This window comes from Diadema antillarum, unplaced genomic scaffold (genome assembly GCF_040938485.1).
Source record: "Diadema antillarum isolate AM-2024a unplaced genomic scaffold, OU_Dant_1.0 scf00000071, whole genome shotgun sequence".
Lineage (NCBI taxonomy): Eukaryota > Metazoa > Echinodermata > Echinoidea > Diadematoida > Diadematidae > Diadema > Diadema antillarum.
Genome location: NW_027270960.1, coordinates 12837652 through 12859065, shown reverse-complemented (window position 1 = coordinate 12859065; position 21414 = coordinate 12837652). Strand labels below are relative to the sequence as shown.

The 21414-nt window shown below is 38.3% G+C and overlaps 1 protein-coding gene across 1 annotated transcript; it reads right to left on the bottom strand.

Annotated features, from left to right (window-relative positions):
• Nucleotides 1–179: 179 nt before the first annotated feature.
• Nucleotides 180–18986, bottom strand: LOC139717111 (asparagine--tRNA ligase, cytoplasmic-like). The gene is made up of 20 exons (XM_071628617.1): nucleotides 18947–18986; nucleotides 16152–16246; nucleotides 15005–15067; nucleotides 14201–14293; nucleotides 12871–12960; nucleotides 11526–11604; nucleotides 10721–10791; nucleotides 10067–10153; nucleotides 9539–9625; nucleotides 8713–8769; nucleotides 8162–8202; nucleotides 7411–7447; nucleotides 6765–6842; nucleotides 5676–5797; nucleotides 5201–5336; nucleotides 3951–4064; nucleotides 3242–3289; nucleotides 2691–2774; nucleotides 1660–1791; nucleotides 180–1066 (listed from the first exon to the last, which is right to left on the bottom strand). The coding sequence occupies exons 1-20, from the start codon at nucleotides 18984–18986 to the stop codon at nucleotides 935–937; spliced, it is 1686 nt and encodes a 561-aa protein (XP_071484718.1). The 3' UTR covers nucleotides 180–934.
• Between the last annotated feature and the right edge of the window lie 2428 nt (nucleotides 18987–21414).

The following is a 21414-nucleotide window of genomic DNA, read 5'->3' as shown; positions in this document are numbered from 1 at the left end:
TTGATGGCAATCCTTAATATAAGCCTACCACTGTGGTAGCTTCATGTATTGTACAGCATGTCAAAAAGCTGATGATTTTTTAATGTATTCTTAAAGCAAGTCATGCATACTTGTAGCACTGTTGTAAAAAAAAAAAAATCCAAAAGATTTACCGACTATTCTAATCAAATATCTTCATGCAGTAATATTTCATATTTCTCAATCATGCTGCAGAGAAACTGCCGTGTTCATATAGCTATCACTACTTCTTACCTACCTAATTACTATACACAGTGATCATGCAGTAGGAACATCCAATGGCCCAGTATTCCACTCTTTCTCAGTAAAATCCCTAACAAAAAATAATCAGGGCATACATTTTAAGTACAGATTCTGACTTGTGACTTCATTTCTTGAGTACCAATGTAATTTACATGAGGAGAAGACGGTTGTAATTCCTCTATGCTAAATGACACTGGCTCTGAAGCCCCATGAGAAAGATCTACTACAGAATGCTACAAGCTTGAAAAGGTAACAGAAAAAAAATGACAGAAAAGGAAATATCAAAGAAAATTTGAAATGCAAAGTGTCCCCAATTCACCATTGATGATTTGTTCACATCTTGCAAACAAAGAAACTGTTTTATCAGGTGACTGAATATTTGCACTTTCCCCTCATTTAAGAAAGGGATACTCAAACATTTTTTTTCCCATCAATAGGTGCAAGCTGACATTGTGAGAAGGTACATACTGCTGAAAAGAGCTGCTTTCTAACAAAGAGTTCAAATAAGTGGAAGTTTTGTTGACAAACAAAGACACATTATATCTTTACAGTCTGGTATATTAGTTATCATGCATACATACAATAAGATGAAAACAAAACAAAGTTCCCACATTAATTGATGTATGTTTACTCTGTTATGGATCAGTCATGCGTCTGGAATGAGGCTATGTCCTTATGGGGTACACCTCTCTACAAATCGGGGGTAAAGAGTGACATCCCGTATGTGATGTCGGTTCAACATCCAGGTGAGGAACCTCTCAAGGCCCAGTCCATAGCCTCCATGGGGACAGCTTCCATACTTCCTCTGATAGAAATATCAGAAAATCACATATTACAGAAAAGTTCATTCAGAATAGATATTTAAAGAACAATGGCAATATTTGGGTTACTAAAGAACAAATTAACCAATCACACAATTTAACACAGTTCATCGATTAAGAGTCTTTAAAAAGTAAAGAAAACAAGTGTGTACATGTATATCTCAAACACTTCCACTTCCACTTTGAAACACTCCTAGAGCTAAAGGCGTATGGTGTATTGGGATAGATGCTTACTTCATTGTGGCAATGATGGCTGAAGAGAAAGCCATATTTATGTGGGATGAACTACATGGGTTGGACTTGTTATTCTACATCAGTCCATGATTCAATGCAACCAATTGGTCCTAAAGAGGGAAAAATCTATTTAGGTTGTATCACAATTCATCTACAAAATAGAACAACAAAAATGACTGCAAACTTAGACCAATCACATGGGATATAATGTATAGTAATGATGTGTATAGGCAAAATTGGTTTAGAGCTACTGCTAACTGTTGAGAAAAGTCTCTCAACACATTACTCCAACCAGTGACACGACAACTCACTCAGGGGGCCATGACAAAGGTAGAAGACTCACCTGATCAGTGTACCAGTAGTAAGGGCTGGGGTCAATGCCCTCTCGTTTGTAGCCTTCCATCAGTTGTTCATAATCCCAGATCCTCATAGAGCCTCCCACAATCTCACCCACATTAGGGATCAGCAAATCAACCTACAGGACAAAATGTCAGGAAGTCTCTCTTTCAGGTACTGCTTTTCTTCTTGTCTCTCCTACATGATTTTTTGTTTGTTTGTTTGTTTTTTTCATTTCATTTCATGTTCTGTGTGTGTGTTTTCTCTCTCTAAACTTGACATTCATCTTACCAACATAGTATATATGACAGGGTGAAAAGGAAAAATGCTAGAGTTTCAAAGTTGGGTGAATGGTATATTTAGTCATATTTTCAGGTACCAATAATCATAATTTTAACAAAAAAACTATTTACTCCTACAAAAAAACAATAAAAAACTAGAGAAGTACTCGGAGGAGAGCACAGACCTCCGCCAAGCCAGCAACTCATTTCAAGCAATTTCCCAAAATAGAAGCCTTTTCTTTACGTCACTGCACGGCACCCTGCCCGAGCAGAGCGTGCACTTTAGTGTGCATGTGTAAACCTCCAGCACATACTATGCAGCTTGAACCACAAGTTTGTTGACCTTATATGCCAAAAGATGAAAAATCCTACAAAAATCCATAAAAATTCCTAGATTACTTCCAAAACTGAATGAGGTGTTCCTTGTGTCAATATCGACTTTTTACATGTTTCATTTTGATTCGTACACAACTTTTGGAGCTATTTCGCAAACAGAGCGGGACAAACCAATGCCAATGATCATTTTAACCTCCTTCCTTGGCAAAGGTAATAAGAATAAATAAAAGCAAGCAATTCTGCATGTTAGCATAATGAAAACAAACTGTACTTCTGAACATGATGTGACTTCCCAGGTGTACTGTATTGAACTTCAATGCTTCAATGTCAGTTAAAGGCAAATAATGCTACAAGGTACTCATAGTGCAAAGGGATTTGCTACTCATCTTTTCACTAACACGATTCATTGCTTTAAACTTACTGATTCTGTGAGACGCTGGTCTTCAGGACAACGTGGCATGTAGAAGGATTTGATGTTGGCTGGGAAGCGACACAGCAGGATTGGCTGCAGGTAGGACAGATCGCAATTAATGTTTGACTGGCTATGTACTCATAGTATGAGAGATTATCAATTACTTTAACCTGTTGAGGACGAGTCCCGAGTATACTCGGGCAAGCGTTTATGGGAAATGCGTGTTGTAGCGGAATCAAACCGTCCTCAACGGGTTAAAATAGTTTATAACTAATTGAAAGTCACTGTCATTCTTGATGGCCATTTAAAATGACCAATGGAGAAAGTCATATCCATTTATTAGTCACACTGCTATATCTTCAGGAAGGCTTTTAAGATACCATGTAAATTAAGCTACAATGTGAACTACATTCACAAACCAGCCATTTACATCGCACATTAAAACACTGATAACTTCTGCATCTCTAACTGGAGGAATATACACATGATATAATATAAATTATAAGGACCCATTGGAGAAGAAATAAGATTGAGAAAAAATAAATTAAAAACTTTCTCACCTCATTGATTTGGTCTGTCATCTTCCTTTCGGGTGCTTCAGGAATATCCTGCGTAACAGTCACAAAAAGAAAGAAAGATTTACACCATGGGGATGTCAGCAAACAGCATGAAGTTTTCATGAAGATCAAATGCAGAGAACATGTTCACTTTACTGAATCCAACGAGGTCACAGCTCCTTCATAAGGAACAACAAAGGTCCCCCACCGTCAAAACCTGTCCTGATATAACCCACGGTCTTTGAACAGTCTTTGCATTACATGCAGTCAATAAGCAAAGTACCATAAATTCAAGAATGTAAGTTGGACAAAGGTACTGAAATATCAATCATACAACTTGAATTTCAGTTCTACAACTCATAATGTGTTCTGAATTCTACAACTATGATAATGGCTAACATCCGATACTGCATGGCAGCATGGGAGTTAATAAGCCAAACATGCCAAACTTTGCCTGTCACTATTCTATATGGATGGTTCATCTCCTTTGGTCAAACTTTCCTTTGCATCTAGCTTTAACCCGGTCTCATTTTGTTATACAAATCACCTACTGCCAGTACTCTGCTCATCTTGTTAAAGCGGTCCTTGGTGTCAAGGGAAGGCGAGTTCTTCAAAAATGTCCTTCCGACTATTTTATGCCATCACCTTTCCAGACTACAGCTGAAATCCACTCTCTCAGCTATCTTTAAACACTACCCATAATGCATCTCACCTCTCCAAACTCGTAGAAGGTTCCATCGTCCTTCCTGATGTCATGCTCCTTGAGGTAGACGATGGCATCTGTGTAATCCATTCTCTTGAAGGGACGCTTGGGAGGCTGGAATTCCTGCAAAACCATCAAACAAAGTTTACTCCATAAATCCCTACATGAGCAACAATATTTGCGAATGTCACAATTGCATTAACCCTAATCAGGCCTGGCTTTTTCGGCTATGCTAAAAGCGGAGGGGGGCGGATTAGGTCTCAAAAGTTGTGTGAGACTTGAACAAAGATAGTCAAGAGACCTCATGATGATGCCTTCACGCATTACAGAATTATAGTGTGAAATGTCGAGGGAATGTGAACTATTAGTGCATCAATGTGTAACAAAGAACAGATTTTTACAAAACAATTCAATCACATCTGAATTGAAACATACAAAGAGCAAAGTAACATAATGTCACAGTTAAGTCTACGTTTGTCTCTGTTATTGGTCATTTACTTGCAACCGTCTCTACAAGGGAAAAAAAAAAGACAAAATATTTAAAGGACAAGTTCACCTTCATAAACATAAGGATTGAGAGAATGCAACAATATTAGTAGAACACATCAGTGAAAGTTTGAGGAAAATTGGACAATCGATGCAAAAGTTATGAATTTTTAAAATTTTTGTGTTGGAACCGCTGGATGAGGAGACTACTACAGCTTGTGAGTCATATGCGTACAACAGTATAAAGAAAATGTAAAAGAAAATTCAACATATTTTCACTTTTTTCGCATAATAAAAGAGCTCTTGACTTGCCTCTTTCTAAAGGCAGGGGTAATAATATTACCCATAACATTTGTCGGTAACGAGTCAGGGGAATGCGTACTTTTTTCAAAAGATGGCATTTTGTGAAATTCTCTTTATATTTTCCTTATATTGTTGTACGCATGTGACATCTAAGTTATTCATACACTGCAGTAGTCTTCTCATCCAGCGGTTACTGCACAAAAACTTCAAAAATTCATAACTTTTGAACGGATTGTCTGATTTTCCTCAAACTTTCAATGATGTGTTCTACTAATATTGCTACATTCTCTCAATCCTTATGTTTATGAAGGTGAACTTGTCCTTTAATACATGACGAATGTACAGTTTGTACACACAACAGAGAGACAGGGACACAGATTATGAGGACATATTGATAGAAAGAGAGAAAAAAAGAGAAGAGACTTAAAAGCTAACATAAAACAAAGAAGCAAACAAGAAGAAGTCCTTACAGGATGCAGTTCCTTGATGAGATCAGCTACAGGTGAAGCCAGGGCACGGTCAACGACATCACAGACCAGATCCTCCAGCCGATCCAGAAGGTCATTGAAGGAAATAAATGGACACTCAGCCTCGATGTGGGTGTACCTTGTGTATGGAAAGATATCAACATCTTTAGAAATTACACAGCCTTAATTCAACTCTGAAAATTATTAGACTAAGATTCTCCTTATGAGCCATATAATGACTTGATGAAGGTACTTCTTATATCCTACATTTATCAAGAGATATTAGTGTAGTGTATGAATGATGCAATACCCCAGTTTCTACAAGACATAAAATTATCCCTGCATCTTGTTCTTAAGACTTCAAAAAGTACCAGAAACTTCACTAAGAATTTACACATTTTCAACTTGTAAAACAAATTTGTAACTAGTAGCAAAATCCTCAGGGACTTCTCCACTGTTGGCAATATAGCTAACTTACTCTGCTAGATGCCTCCTGGTCCTAGACTGCTCTGCCCTGTAGGACTGTGCTATACAGAAGACATCCCCCATGGATGGGAGGACGGTCTCTAGGTACAGCTGAGAGGACTGCGTCATGAAGGCCTATAAGTGAGGGAGATGGCAGCGGTAAACTTTGTCAGGTTGATCTCTTCTCATAGACACACATTAACACCTGCCTTTTTTCAGATTTTAAACAGCAAAATTAAGGCACACAAAGATGGAATATAAATGAGTCATTTGTACTGCTGTGAAAAATGCAGAGCAGAGAATAATAGGGTCGAATGAATCTTGAGAGAAATAATTCATATCAGGGGTTTGAGGATATCACTGTTCTTCCTGTCATTCTAACTTTGGGAAAAAAGAAAGAAAGAAAACTTAAAAGATCGATATGAAGGCACCCATTTACTTCTTATTTGTTGTGTAAATTAGATTTCACAAAAGTGCACTCATAAACTGGTTAAGCATTTCCTGAACAAATTAATATGTAGGCCCTACATATCTTCTTTGGCTCTATGATCTACACAACTCCCTTCGAAAAGTTGCTTAGGTCTACAGAAAGCTAAAAACTTTACCAGTTATTAGGAAACAGTTTGATATGGATTTAAAAATTAAACAAACAACATGCATAGAGGTTGACCAAGGATAATTCATAGAAAATATTCTTAATAAAAATCCTGTCACTCAACTGCCAATCATAAATAACAGTTGTCCACACAGTAGCTGAAAGTAGGCTAGTAAAAGCACAACAAACACTAACCGCCAGCAATTCACTACTGTATAAGCCGTTATTTTCGTGAGGGTTTAATTTTTGCAAATTTCGCGAATCACAGTTGGACCGTGAATTTAACAACACACGAAAATGTCACTATTCGCTAAGGTAATAGTGCGCTTATAAAGGCCTCTGTGTCAATACGCGAAAACAACATCTCGCGAAAACGACTGTGACCTCCTCATTCGGGAAAATATCTGTACGTGAAAATAACAGCGTATACAGTATTACAGGCTGCACCCACAAGTATATGCAACACATAAATCTAGAATGATAGCATAGATTCTTAGGGAAACAAACCTCTTCTCCAAAGAAGTTCAGCTTAAAGAGTGTTGCACCACCCTCAACTTGTGTTTGCACCATTGTTGGTGGTGTCACCTAGGTAGCAAGAGAAAGGGAGAGAGAATTACAATCAAGGCTTGGAATGGCTTTACTTCAGTGATGTGATTTAAGATGAATGCAGGCAATCAAATTCATCCAAAACCAGAAGAAAATAAATCAAATGACAAGACAGTGCCACAAATTCAATGTATCAGTAAACATTTTACAAGAACTTTAATATGGACAATACATGCAAGAAGATCATCTACTGATGGGTTGATGATAGCGAGTTTACCTGCATGGATGATGTACACTCAAATACCAGGAGCACTAAAAATCATATCTACTGGTTAAAACTGCAAAAATACCAATGGTTTAGTACGTCTATCAAGAACATTCCTTGAACAAGACTGGATGGTTGAATAGCATTCACAATGGTTGGGTTATCAAGCATTATATTCTCAGCATTTCTCAAGCTAAATAAGTCAATGCAGGGGGTAAGTACAGCCTGCAAAGAAACACTGTACATTGATATACTTCAAGTCCAGGGATACTGTGATATATGTTGTAGTGTGGCCAAAAAAAAATAGGATTTTACAAAAAAAAATGTTCAGTGTCTACTCACCTCACAGTAGCCATTGGCCTGGTAGTGATCTCTGAAGCTAGAGCAGAAGGGAAGACAAACAGTGCTTTAATCTCTTAGCAGTTATTTCATGACCAGGGGGCGGAATCCGCCCACCTCAACGTTTAGTGCTATAAGTCCGTAATGTCAGAAGGCCACATCATGAGGCCTCTTGACCTTCTTTGTTCGTCTCAAGCAATTCTTTAGACCAAATTTGTGACATTTGCACATACTTTTGTGAAGCCACAACCATTTTCTTAACAGCATGTCACCCCAAGACGAGCACAGTTTTGTGACTTTTGCACACAAAACAGTGACAGAAACTTAGAATTTACTTGTAGCTCCAGAAGGGAACACCCCTTTATAGCCAATCACCACATAAAATACACACTACAGGTGGCTGGAATAGAAGTAAGAGAAACAGTTTCATTGTACTGGGGCATTTGGTCATTTATCAATCAACTTGGGCGAGTTTGTGCGTTTGAGCAAAATATCGGAAGTTGGCACCCTGTTGACTGAGTCGGGCGTGCGAACGTGGCACATAAAGAGTTAATAGGGACAAGACCACAAAACCAATATAAAAAATGTATGGTTCAAAATACATTCTCAGTTTTCCCAGTTTTTATGATCACTGTCCATTCTTAATCCTGGTGCTCAGTTGGTTGGTTTTCTGGTTGCAACATGACATACAACCAGCAAAAACACCAGCAATGAAAAATAAAGTATGTTTGTACACAGCTCTTATAGTACTTACCACTGAGTCACCACAGATCGTATGCGCATGATTTTTGACAGCTGCAAAAAGATCACAAGATACAATAAAAATGTTTGTGGATGCTCAACAAAAGATTGTGTTGCATGATATTTGGACCAGTGCATTTTTCTTTTTCTTTACAAAGAAAAAAGAAAGAAAGAGAATTGGGACCATCACTCTAAACCATTAGAACATAAGTTCATTTCTTTGTATTAGCAATAACCTTATGCAGCGTACGAACTTCTTCATGTGATGAATAGCCGATATCATCAAACGAATGCTTCTGTTAGGAGTACTTGGTATCTAACAGGTAGAATCCATTGACTTGGTTCAAATCAGAAAACAAAGTGTGTAACCAGCTTTCTAAATCATTCTAAACTTTACTGGGTGTCACTACCGACACACCTGTTAACCTTAGAGATCATCAAGTAGAAACAAATGAAATCAAATTTGTAAAATTAAAAATTTTCAGGAGTCAGGTGACGTCATTGACAGGTGTTCATAAAGAGGAATAAAAGGTTGGGTGAGGAATCCTTGGAAGAGGTACTCACATGTTCTCCTCTCAGCATCATGTGCCGCTGGTCAAGCTGGACATCCACATGAGACTCCTGAGTGACCACACATCAGACATCAAAATCAGTATCAACTTTTATCAGTGCATTATAGATTGACAAATTGGCCTCATATGGCATGAATGGTCAGTAACTCTTTACTTCAATGAAGGGCAATTTGTCAATCAATTAAAATACAAACAACTTGACACAAGAATTCATTAATTTGAATTTCATCATGCTGGCTAATCTCTCAGATACTCAAGAAATACATTCATCACAAACCAATCATCAATTTGCTCAAAGATGCTCACTGAGACCTCAGTGCTGTTAACCTTTATCAATGCTGTCTCAGTTTGAATACTGATATACATTTAATATATCAGAGTATCACATAAATGTACTGTATGTACACTGACTGATGCTACTTCCTAATCACTACAAACTGTCAGCCAAATGGAAGACATTAAATTCCTTCCAAAAATTGTCTTGATTAGTCTCCAAATTGTCTCGCAACAATGAGCCCATCTTGCCTAGGTCTTGTGATTACCTACATGATCTAAGGGATAATATCATCTTGGAAAGACAGCATTGCTGTGACAAAATATTCATGTTTTAGGTGCTAATCTTTTAACTTTGCCCCATTATTACAAGTATATCAGATAACACAAAGTAACCATCACTATTTTTTATTACATTATGACAGCTTTCAATGTTCCAGACTCTCAACACTGAAATGATGCATATCCTTTCCACTTTGTTCTCACTTACCCACCATAGAAAAGCTGTATACATAAGTTTGTCAGCATGCAATAAAAAAACTGACCTCATTGACCAGGTTATCTGCCCCTCCAGCCGGTGCAGCACTGACCAGTGTCCAGTAGTCCACAATCAGCTCATGTCCACCAGGAGCCTGAAAAGAGAAGCAAGCAAGCATGCATCCTTTATTAGCATCATGGAATCTACCTCAGAGAATTCGCTCTAGGTGAAAAGGTGGGGAGTTGGTTCATCAATATTTGTCACGGCACAGGGAAGCATCACAAAGGTATACAGTGAGAGAGTTAGCAAAGAAAGATAGACAGACGGACAGACAGACAGTGAGAGAAGAGGATGAACAGAAAACACAGTCAGGGTAACAGACAGAGATTGCCAATACAGCCGGACAGTGAGAGGCAGCAAAGACAGATGGACAAACGGACGACACAGATTGACAATTGACAAAGACAGACAGACAGACAGACAGACAGACAGACAGGGAGAAAGATAGCAGAGGGAGACAGACAGACAGACAGACAAATGATGACAGAGACAGCAGGGAAGTAGCATGGAGACACATAATGTCAGAGAGACTTACACTCTTTCCTTCAGGGACCACTTGGAGAACTCCATACAATGTCACAGTGCTCTCTGTAGACAGGATCAGAGCTTCATATGTCTGGCACTGTGAGAGATAGACATACACATAAATACAAGTGTACTTTGTACAATCATTTTTCCTAACCCCTCAGGGGTTAAGGCACGCCTTGGCAAGTAAAATATGTACTATGTGGTTATTCATACCATGTGATATGCATTTATTGTAGTTTTCTTACGAGGAATGAAGCATTCGAGGTCTCACATAGAATTTGTTTCTCTTGAGTAAGTCTTTATGATGGATGGTAGGGATGTCAAATTTTCAACTGATATGGAAAGTTTCTGAAATCAATACTTAAACAGAAAAAGAGCAAAAAAGCTGATTGTCTGCCTTTCCAAACCAACAGAAGTGAGAAAAGAAAAAGCATCGCTGGAAATACCACATGTCCTGAAACAAGTCTCATGGTGACTGAAGTATTGATCTGTACAAGATACTTTCTAGATGACAAATTACTTCCTAAATTATCTTTAATAAGAATATTCGAATACCCTTACGCATTTGGGCTTGGAGTAACTGAGGCAAAACAGCTAAAAGAAGTTAGTATAAAAACTTGGAACACAGACTATCTGAACACATATCATCTCCGTTACTTACCAACTTATCATTGAGCACACACTGCAGGAATCCTGTCCCATCTCTGAGTACAATGAACATCAGAGTCTTCCCTGAAAGTCATAAAATTCAGACAAAGTTTGCATTCAGTGACATTAGATCATACTCAAAAAGCAGCATTACACATGAATTGTTTATTGATTTATGAACAATACATAAGAAGCTGTCAAATATAACACAGACCTCTAGCTTTGCCATATATCTCTATTTCAGATCTTTCTGAGATTAATAATCTCAGCATTATGCCCAAGCACTGGAATGCTGAATTATAGGCTTTGAATTAAAATAGCATGGAAACCACCTCAATTCAACCAATACATTTGATTGTCAAATGTAGTGACATAACTACTTTCATCCATATTTCATTTAGTTTTGTGTACGAAGTATTCCATAAAAAGAGCATTCCTCGATATATTGATGGCCAGAGGGTCTTCTACAGCAATTTAAAGAGTAAATAAATGAACAGCATAAACATAAAACAAAGCAGACCAGCAAGAGATAAGATTCACAAAGTGAACATAGGCATGGCATTGGAGATAATACCTCCATTACATGACGTACCTCCACTATCAAACAAACAGATTGAAGACATTTAGCTGTATGAAGAATAGAATAGAGAGAGAGATGTAAGGTGAGAGAGATAGGATGGGAAAATGAGAAAGATAAAGATATGAATCAAGAGAACAAAAGAGTGGGAGAAAAACATGACAGAGTTCCTATTTTGATAAAAAAGCAAAGATTTTAAAACACATGAAAATAATCTTGAAATCTCATTCACTGATGTTACCTTGTCGCCTCAGTCTGTGGACCCACGCAGAGACTTTGATGCGAGTTCCCCTGTGGGCTGCAGCATCCCTTATCTTGATCTGGACAAGAAATACGGAGAAATACATCACAGAAAAAAAACCCCAAAATAAACTGATATTTTTCTTTTTTGATCATTCTAATCAATCCATTGGGTGTCATGAGTGAAATGTCCATAAAGATAAGCAGTACAAAGGCCCTTGTCTACTCAACTGCAGAATACTGCTCATCTTCATTGGTCAACAGCTGCCACACGAAACGAGTTGACACAGTCCTGAATTCGGCAATGTGAATAACCTCAGGCACACTCAAGTCCACCCTTCTTCACTGGCTGACTGGCACCAATGCTGGTCTGATGTTATCTCCAACCAGGGAGGTGGCTCCCACCTCCCTCCTCCAACACAACTCAGGTTATGTGCAACCAGGGAGGTGGCTCCTACCTCCCTCCTCCAACACAACTCATGTTATGTGCAACCAGGGAGGTGGCTCCTACCTCCCTCCTCCAACACAACTCAGGTTATGTGCAACCAGGGAGGTGGCTCCTACCTCCCTCCTCCAACACAACTCATGTTATGTGCAACCAGGGAGGTGGCTCCTACCTCCCTCCTCCAACACAACTCATGTTATGTGCAACCAGGGAGGTGGGCCCACCTCCCTGGTGCAACACCATCACTGACCCAATAGCAAAGCCAGAAGGATTCAACCTCCCTTGCAAATAGTGGCTCACATTACAAAGCATCCAAACAGATCATGGATAGACTCATGGTAAATTTTCCTTAGGGAAACAAGATGAAAGAATACATGTATTAGGAACACTAGACGGCAAGAACAATTGGTCAATGGTGACTTATTGACTCAGTGCACAATATACATGTATAACTGATGAAGGGAGCAAAATCGAATCTATTAGGTGTTTTGATGAAAATTGCATTTTATAGTAGAAATATGTTGCATGATTTTGTGTCTTATACATCCAATGGAAAAAAAAATTATATATTATATTATAATCAAATCGATGTTGTGGCAATGCAACACACTGTAAGGGCATATTCACTGGTGATGTTCACACTTGGTACATTATGCCCCACTTAATATCAAAATACCATCACATGTACACTGCAATGCCGCATGGCTATCACAATTGTGTATTATTGTAGGAAAAGAATGTCCTGAAATCTAACCAACAGGAATGGCAGCTAGAATGAAAGAGAGGGCCTGAAACACATCCACATGAAGTTACTTTGTACACAAAAGAGCTTTAACTACCAGGACTGAATTCAGGCTTTTGCCTGAAAACTGGCATTCCTGTAATAAAGCAGGCTACGTACCAACTTGGCTGCTGGCAAACTTGCATCCTCCTCGATCGTTATCTTCTTTGCTTCCTCAAGGTTCTTCTGTCTTTTCTCTGCATCTTCAGCCTCCACAAAACATAAAAAAAGGAAAAAAGAAAAAAAAGTTGAAACAATATAATTATGTAACAAGTTCTAATCATAATGTTGGTGCTCTTTCCATAAATTTCTTAAAATACAAGAGGCTGTGACAGTTTGACCAAAATGTACTAACTATTGCTTTCCCTTTGGTATGGTATCACAACAAATACATCTTCATTTGTACTGGATCACCATAAAAGACATACCATTTACTATACATACTATTAAGTTCATTACCAGTGATGGATAATAAATATACAGTTGAACCTCTCTTATCCGGCCTCCCTTTATCCGGATCTCTCTATTATACGGACGCAATCTCGCCGTGATTTTTTTTTTTTTTAATAATTACGGGAGGAAAGGGGGATTCCCAACTCCTTGAGAACTCCTACACAAACACACATGAATGACATATTACTTCCAACATGATTAACATGTACATTACATCGAGTTTCCTTCCAAATTGCTTACCTTCAGACATTTTAACATCCCCAAATATCCCCAAATCATCGCATTTTGAAGCGTAATTTCGTTGACTCGTACTGTTTATTTTCAAGATCTACTTGATACATTTCTTAATAGTTATTTAGGTAAATCATCCCAAGAATTTATAAAAGAAAATGATTTCATTCTTGCAAACACGAACCTCTATTTTGGGGTCTGTTACTGAGTGTAACAATGAAAAGGTTGCAGTATACACATTACTACATGTGGTACTACAATGGGCTACATCAGTACATGTGTATGTATATGTACAGCTAAAGCATTGAGTCTCCCGTATCCGGCCAAATCCCTTATCCGGATGAGCCCCGGTCCCGATTTGTCCGGATACGAGAGGTTCAACTGTATACTATTTAGTTCATTACCAGTGATGGAAGACCTTGCACATCATACTCATATTCTATTAAACATACAACTATATCCATCTTGTCTGAAAAACAGCAAGATCTTAATTTCAATTATGCTTGAACTTATACTCTATAATTTCTTATTTTTACTTTTTTAGCACATCACATTTTTCTTCTTCCTATGCTACTGATAATGTGTTGCAGCTGATTATCAGTACCATAGGAAGAAAAAAAAATTATCTAACTACATAAATGTATTGCAAAGTTTGTGTTACGATACCTAAAAGTTAAGAGCTAGTATTTCAATGAATAAACAATACAATGGTAAACTCAGGAATCACTATTTTGACCCTAAACAGAAAAAAAAAAAAACATCTTACTTCTCTCTTTTCCTTCTCAGCTGATTTCCTCTGCTCCTTAGCGTAGAGCTTGGCAAACTTTTTCTTCTGGGCCTGTGAAACTTCTTCCCATCTCTAACACAAATAGATTCAAAGCAGAAATTAAACAAAAACAAAACACAAAGAACAACTAAACATAATGAGTTACAAGTGAAAAATGACATACGTGTACATGTAGATTTTAACCTTTGCACACAGAAATTTATGACCTAGCCACATGCTTTTCTCATTAATGTTGGTTAACTGTTATTCATTCTCGAAATCAGTACCTTACACCATTTCTTAGTTTTCTTAGCTTTATTTGATACTGCATTACTATCAATAAACCTATTGCAAAAAGCTTCACATCAGCAAAGTTTATCCTATCCACCATTATGAGAAAATATATTCGAACTATTGAAAGGACAACAGCACACCAGTCTCTGTGAAGTAGCACTTGGAAAAATCACTGCCGTACTGAATTTAGTACTGTCTCATTATCATCATGTCAAATTCAACAAAAACTCAGGAGATACACACTTTCTGAATGAATCATTCTTATTTGTGTTTTCAAGTCAAACTAGTAAAATCAGCAATTCAAGGCCTACATTGAAGTTACTTGGAGTCACTTTACAGATCAGTTTGGGATTCTGAAATCTCAACATGGAAAAAGTACAGCAAGATAATCCTATTTATTTTGGTCTTTTGTGATAATAAACATGAACCACATCTCTATCGATAACTAGTGTTCATCAGCAGAACTGCTTGCCGGAAACACACATATGGAAAGATCACAATGAGTCTTACCTCTCCTTCCGTCTTGGAATCACACATGAACTTGGGGAATGGTTCTCCCGAAGCCTTCATGGCCTTCACAGATAAAAACAACATCAAAGAAAAGAGGACAAAAGAATGTGGGTAAAAGGTTGATGTAAAAAATAAAATAAATAACAAAAAAAAATCCACTTTTTTCATGCAAGAGTGATGAAAGCTGTCATCAGATTTCTAAAACATCACATAGAATAGGTACAATGTATGTTCTCACCCCACATATTGCAACTCAAGTTTTCTTTTATTTCAGGATTTGACAGTATTTGAGTGAAAGCTGATGGAGACATTCATGGCTCCAATACCATTTCAACATTCCATGAATGAAACTTTTCAATTCAAGTTTCCTGGCTGTTTAACTCTTGTGGTAATCTTTAATCCATTGCAGTCTTGTGAATCAGATACAAATCCTGGGCCACATGATGCAGCTGCTACACACACATCATTCATGAAGCACTGAGGGATTGTACACAATGTTCCTTCAGTCTTCTGTAAAAATAACATCAACCATCTGATGAAAGACACAGATCTACAAGAATTCCATGCAGCATGGTACTACATAAGCATGTACCCGAGCGCCTGCAGCATTAGGCAAGTGTTTTGGAAAGTAAGAAACTCTTGCCTGAATCAGGCAAGCAAAAAGTTTTGAAGCCACAGTTTTTTTTCCTTTTTATTTTTCCCCTACAAATCCACAAAGTCATCCATACAAAAGCCAAAAGATAACAACTGTTTAGTGATGTAAAGCACTTTTAAAATGTCATTTCAGCTACTTTCCAACATTATAATTAATATGTGATGAAGCCCCAATGCAATGCTACACCAACACTAGATTGAACCAAGTTTTGTTACTCCAATGTATCAGCATGCATATCAATATGTACTACAGGTATTATTCATAAGATATGTGTTCTATGAAGGCCTTGACATACATGTGATTTTCTATATCATTTTTTTATATTTTTGGACTTTCTTTTCTGGCAAGGAAAAATTCACGTTCGGGCAAGTGTTTGCAACAATTTGAAAATCTGCTTGCCTGACCAGGCAAGTGGTGAAAAAAAAAAGAAGAAGTTACACAGCACCCTGCATAAAGCAATACATTAAAAGAAAGTATTGAGAGTGTACTTACACACATGAGAGTCCTGAATGGCTTCAGCTCTGAGCCATCTCCAGTATCATCATTTCCCTCCTTCTCTGATATATACAGCACAGAAGGCTTGTCTGCTGGAAGGCATGAAGAAACAAAACAGACACGAATAGGTATGTACAGGAACAATCCAATTTGACACAGATTTGGGGTTATTCTGTTTCCCTTGACCTTTCAACTGATTTAATCTAACATTCATACTATGCACATTGTGGTAAAGCATTCATCAAGAACCATGAAAAGGAATGAGTCCAATGAGGAAATAAAGAACACGGAAAGACTTCCATATGTACCCCATTATACACTTCTCTGAAGTCCGCATTCCCCTAGGGCACCGAGATCAATGTTACCCTAACCCTAATCCTAAACTGAGTAAACTCTAATCCTAATCCCAAAGCCACCTATACTTATTCGTTACTTATTGACCGATTCGGGTTCGTTGAGGGCAGCAGACAATTTGTGGCACTGGGCGCAGCCATTAGCTTAAATTGCTGTGTCCCAGCCCACCCCCCCCCTCCTCTCCCCACCCCACGGGCAACATGTTTATCGCGCACTTAGTAGCAGGAGTACGCGCACTTGTTACAAAGGTTTGAGCACTAAGCAAGCGTTCGAGCACTCAGTACGAGACGCCTATTGGCTAAAACAACCATGCATCAGTTTTCATTCCGTGCACGTGCTAATGTAGGGAGAGGGGTGGGGGAGTGGGAGGGGGGGTCGGCCAGGACACCGCAGTAATGGCGCTGCCCATGCCGATACACAAATAGCCTCACAGAATCGGTCAATACATAACGCATAGCTGGGGGTACATATGGAACTCTTTCCAAGAACACTTGTACATGTCATTCACGGATCATTAAAACATCAGACACCTCCTTTTAGTAGAATACCGAAAACACACACAATGCAGGCATTCAATCCACACAATGACATCATCATGTGATATCCACTCACTGACCCCAGTCCTGGTAAAGCTAAAGTTTACTCTCGTATGCCGGTAAACGGCCAGAGTACTGTATATTTGAATTTGGTTTTGTTCCTTTTCTTCAATTTTCATGAATTATTATTTCTGGAATCTCCATGGCCTAGCTATGGAGATTCCATGAAAAGTTGAACTCATTTGAAACTTATCTGAAAAGTTTCATGACGTTCACTTTGCAGTCTTTGGAAAGAAAGACTCTTACTCAGTCGTCAGGGTCTTGCAATTAACAATATAAATTGATAATTATCACCACTTTTTGTTTTTGTTTTTGTTTTCAAAAACTTCACTCATTAAACCCTTAAGGGACACTATTCAAATCCATCCACATATCCATTACTGGCATTAGTTTCTTTTCTAGAATAATTCTAGTTTTAGTTAGGCAGCGTATACAACCACACGCGTGTGTCTTTACCATCCAGCCACACGAGTGTGGTTGTAGCCATGGCCCGAGTCGCTGGATACAGCCACACTCGTGTGTAATGTACATGTACATAGGGATACACACACGGTACGGAGAAGATGATCGCCGTGCGTGCATGTCAAACACGTAAACGCCACACAATCAGCTTGCTCACAAAGTGATGAAAGTAACCTCATTTTCATACCTTTTAATATTGTTATTTTACAAATATATTTTTCGCTCCATTCTCATCGTGTTTGCTTGATATGATGGGTTCAGAATTAATAGCAAAGTTACAACTGCTGCTAAATTGGTAATTGGGGGACTTTGGATTGACATCGCTAAACTGCTGGTGGTGTGCTAGCGATCGCTCAGTGCAGTTGTGCCTCCTGCCCGCCCCAGCAGGGACCCGGACCCGCGCGCCGGCTGCCTGTGTACGCTGGATCGTGGATGCGCGATTTGCGAGTACCCGAACGAACGAAGGCGAAGTCTCAATAACGACACGATGTATCAAAATCAATTGTAACATTAATTCACCTCATCAAATTAAGAAAATGAGAATAAAGTTAAAAATGAAAAAAAAAGTAAATTTGTCTAGATGGTGTGATAATATTAAATGGGATTGATCTAGGAGGCAGGTTCATGTTCATCGCTTTGCTGTGGTGCATGATCGCCTGTTGAGTGTTGATGAGGCCACCGGCGACACACACTTTCCCGCTACGCAATAAAAAGCTTCTCCATGTGTGGAATTTGTGGATATGTACATTACACACGAGTGTGGCTGTATCCAGCAATTAGGGCCATGGCTACAACCACACTCGTGTGGCTGGATGGTAAAGACACACGCGTGTGGACTGTGGTTGTATACACTGCCTTTTAGTTAGGGCCTAAAGGGGCTAAATTTAAACTAAAAAATTTATTGTTAAATTTACTTCGGCCTCTCGGCCCTCGGGGATAACCTTGTTGAAACTGGTAGCACATTGCCGATACCGGCGATAGGTGTAGCATGATATCATATCACAACGTCTTTTCAACACATTTGGTCATTCTTGTTCTTGCTTTTCTTTTACATTTTGATTTAAACTGTTTAGACAAGGTGTCTATATCTTGCTTTCAACCAATTCAGTCTACGAAAGAGTGGTTACAACACAGAATTCAATATGTGGGGCAACGCTTGTGTTACGAAGGCGAGGTCCCGACACACACTGCACACGTTTGCATTGGATTCAATTTCGTGCGTGGCTGCATGCATCACCTCAACAGGCTGCTGCGACCCAACCCACGTTCGGCCCTTCCCTCTCTCAATCAGCCTAAGAATCGGCATATGGTCTGTGCATGTGTCTCGCACAAGTCCTTTTACTGGGTTACCAATCATAAAAACAAAATGTAGTCACTTACCCATTGATAGCTTACTTGCAGTATCAGCTAAATCAGCCATTTTCTCTGCTTGCAGTTTGGTTGAAAGCAAGTGCCCAACAACTCGGTACCTCAGCTAGCTCACGAATGGTGTGGGACGTACACGAAGAAGCGCACGCATGTATTCTGCAATCGGAGTATTGCATCATACTGTTCGCAGCCCCCAGGTGGCGATCAACAGACGGGATCCAGAAGGATAGTATCGATGTACTTGTGTGTGCTACGAATGTTTTGTTTGTTTGTCAGTTTGTATTATGTTTGCACGGCATGGTCCATATTCCAAACATACAAAAAAATCTACAAACATTTATATCATCATGTACAATATTATTAAAGCTGAGTTTCTTTCAACAGATCAGAAATGCTGTGTATATTTTTTTTCTTCAAGATACATGAAAATCAATTAAACAGTCCTGAAAGAAAAAAAATAATGAGTCCACGCTGACCTCGACCTTGAGTGAAACTGATTCGAAAAGTAAAGGCCTATCGCTTTGTTGATTTTTTACACCTTACTTCGTAATTTCCCCTTGTGTAGGCATAATTATAGGCCTAGGAACCCTATTGGTCCTACAGTCCCTGCGTTCTAATTCTGATGTGCAGACCCTATTCGATCCGCTTCAGTAAATATGCTTTACTATTTTCATTGTTTTCATATAGCATAGGCCTATTTAATTAAGTAATTTTAAAGAGGAGGTCAGCAAAAGTATATTAGAATTATTCTTATGATACACAAGTCTCTTGGTAAAGTCTTCATAGGCTTTCAAATACACATAGCTTACATGTAGGCCTATAATAGACAAAACACTGCATGCAGTGATATATATATTTTGCATAATACTTCTAGGGAGCGATAGACCATTAGGTTTCTGAAAGCATACTGAATCTTCAGTTGCTGAAGTGTTAAGATAATCTGATTGCAAAGTTCATATGGCAATATTCCAGACAAACCAACTTTATGTGCTCATGACGAAAGAATGAATTTTCATGGCGTCATGAAGTGCATGTGTTCACAGTTGCATCACTCTCTTTATCAGAGCCACGTATAATACATCGATAAGAAAAATCATCGGTACGCTTAGCACTATTAATAAGACTGACTTCTCGGCTTTTATTATTGGTCGGTTACTAGTATCTGTCTGGTTGGTTGGTCAGTGGTTGGTCGGTTGGTTGGTTGGTTTGGTTGCATCATTTTCATTTTTTGATTTTAAAACCATGCACATTGTGTCGCTAGTAACCTAATCTTCGCCTTTGATTAGATTTTGTTTTATTAATCATTTTAAAGCACACAAACAAGAAACTTGCAATTTGCCTATATTCTTCAAAAAATAAGGATGCGGTATGACAAGCAGACCGTACAGATAAAAAAAAAAAACAACTTTAGTGCTTCATAATAAGTAGTTACAAAATTTGAGTTACGAATAACACGGCTACTCCTGGGCGTAAAAATATCAATCAGTATTATCAATGTTATAGATACTGTTAAATACAAATGTGAACGATACTATCAAACTCGGCAGTAGGCCTATAAACAGTCTACAGTTATGGTTTATTGAGAAAAGCAGTAATATCTCCTCCCTGATGATATTTTCGACTTTGTTGCCAAATTTTTATAGGGGGTAAGATGTTTCGTTATACAACTGAATAATAATAGGAATACAGTATAATAATACAGGGTACTTGTGATGCGCCAATTCCACATAACTAACGTGCTCAAGGCGCAGCGAGTAGACGAAATGAGTTATGATATTACAAAAATCCTTACAAAAACAGGCACATGAAAATGAATGACAATAATGACGAAAACAATCATAATGCACACACACACACACACACTACACATGTAGGCCTATATGCATCAAATGTGATTATTCAAACATTTTTTTTATCACTGCTTCCAATGATAAACAATGACTTGAAGTGATGACGTCACTATGAGCTATAAAGTTCTGTATGATAATTATAGAGTTATCGACATTTCTCAAATTTCATGGACTATGGTTTTAAGGTTGATTTAACTTAAAGGACAAGTTCACCTTCATATACATGTGGATTGAGTGAAGACAACAATGCTAGTAGAACACATCAGTGAAAGTTTGGGGAAAATCCGACAATCCGTTCAAAAGTTATGAATTTTTAAGATATCTGTGCAATCACTGCTGGAGGAGAAGACTACTACAGTGTATGATGTCACATGCGTACAACGATATAAGGAAAATAAAAAGAGAATTTCACAAAACTTGACTTTTTGAATAAAGTGCACATTTCCTCGAATGGTTACTGACTTATGTTAGGGGTAATATTATTCCCCCTGACTTCTGAAAGAGAGAAGTCAAGTGTTCTTTTATTATGTGAGAAAAGTGAGAATATCTTGAATATTCTTTATACTTTCTTCGATGTACTCATATGACATCACAAGCTATCGTAGTTTTCTCATCCAGCCGTGACTGAGC

What these genes read in the sequence shown, in the direction of transcription:
- LOC139717111 (XM_071628617.1), bottom strand. Translation starts at nt 18,986, where the DNA reads ATGGCTGATTTAGCTGATACTGCAAGTAAGCTATCAATGG. An exon ending in CATTCAGGACTCTCATGTGT is followed by an intron (nt 15,068 to 16,151) that starts GTAAGTACACTC and finishes TTATCTGTGAAG; the next exon opens with GCCATGAAGGCTTCGGGAGA. An exon ending in CCACAGACTGAGGCGACAAG is followed by an intron (nt 10,792 to 11,525) that starts GTAACATCAGTG and finishes TATGACTTTCAG; the next exon opens with GGAAGACTCTGATGTTCATT.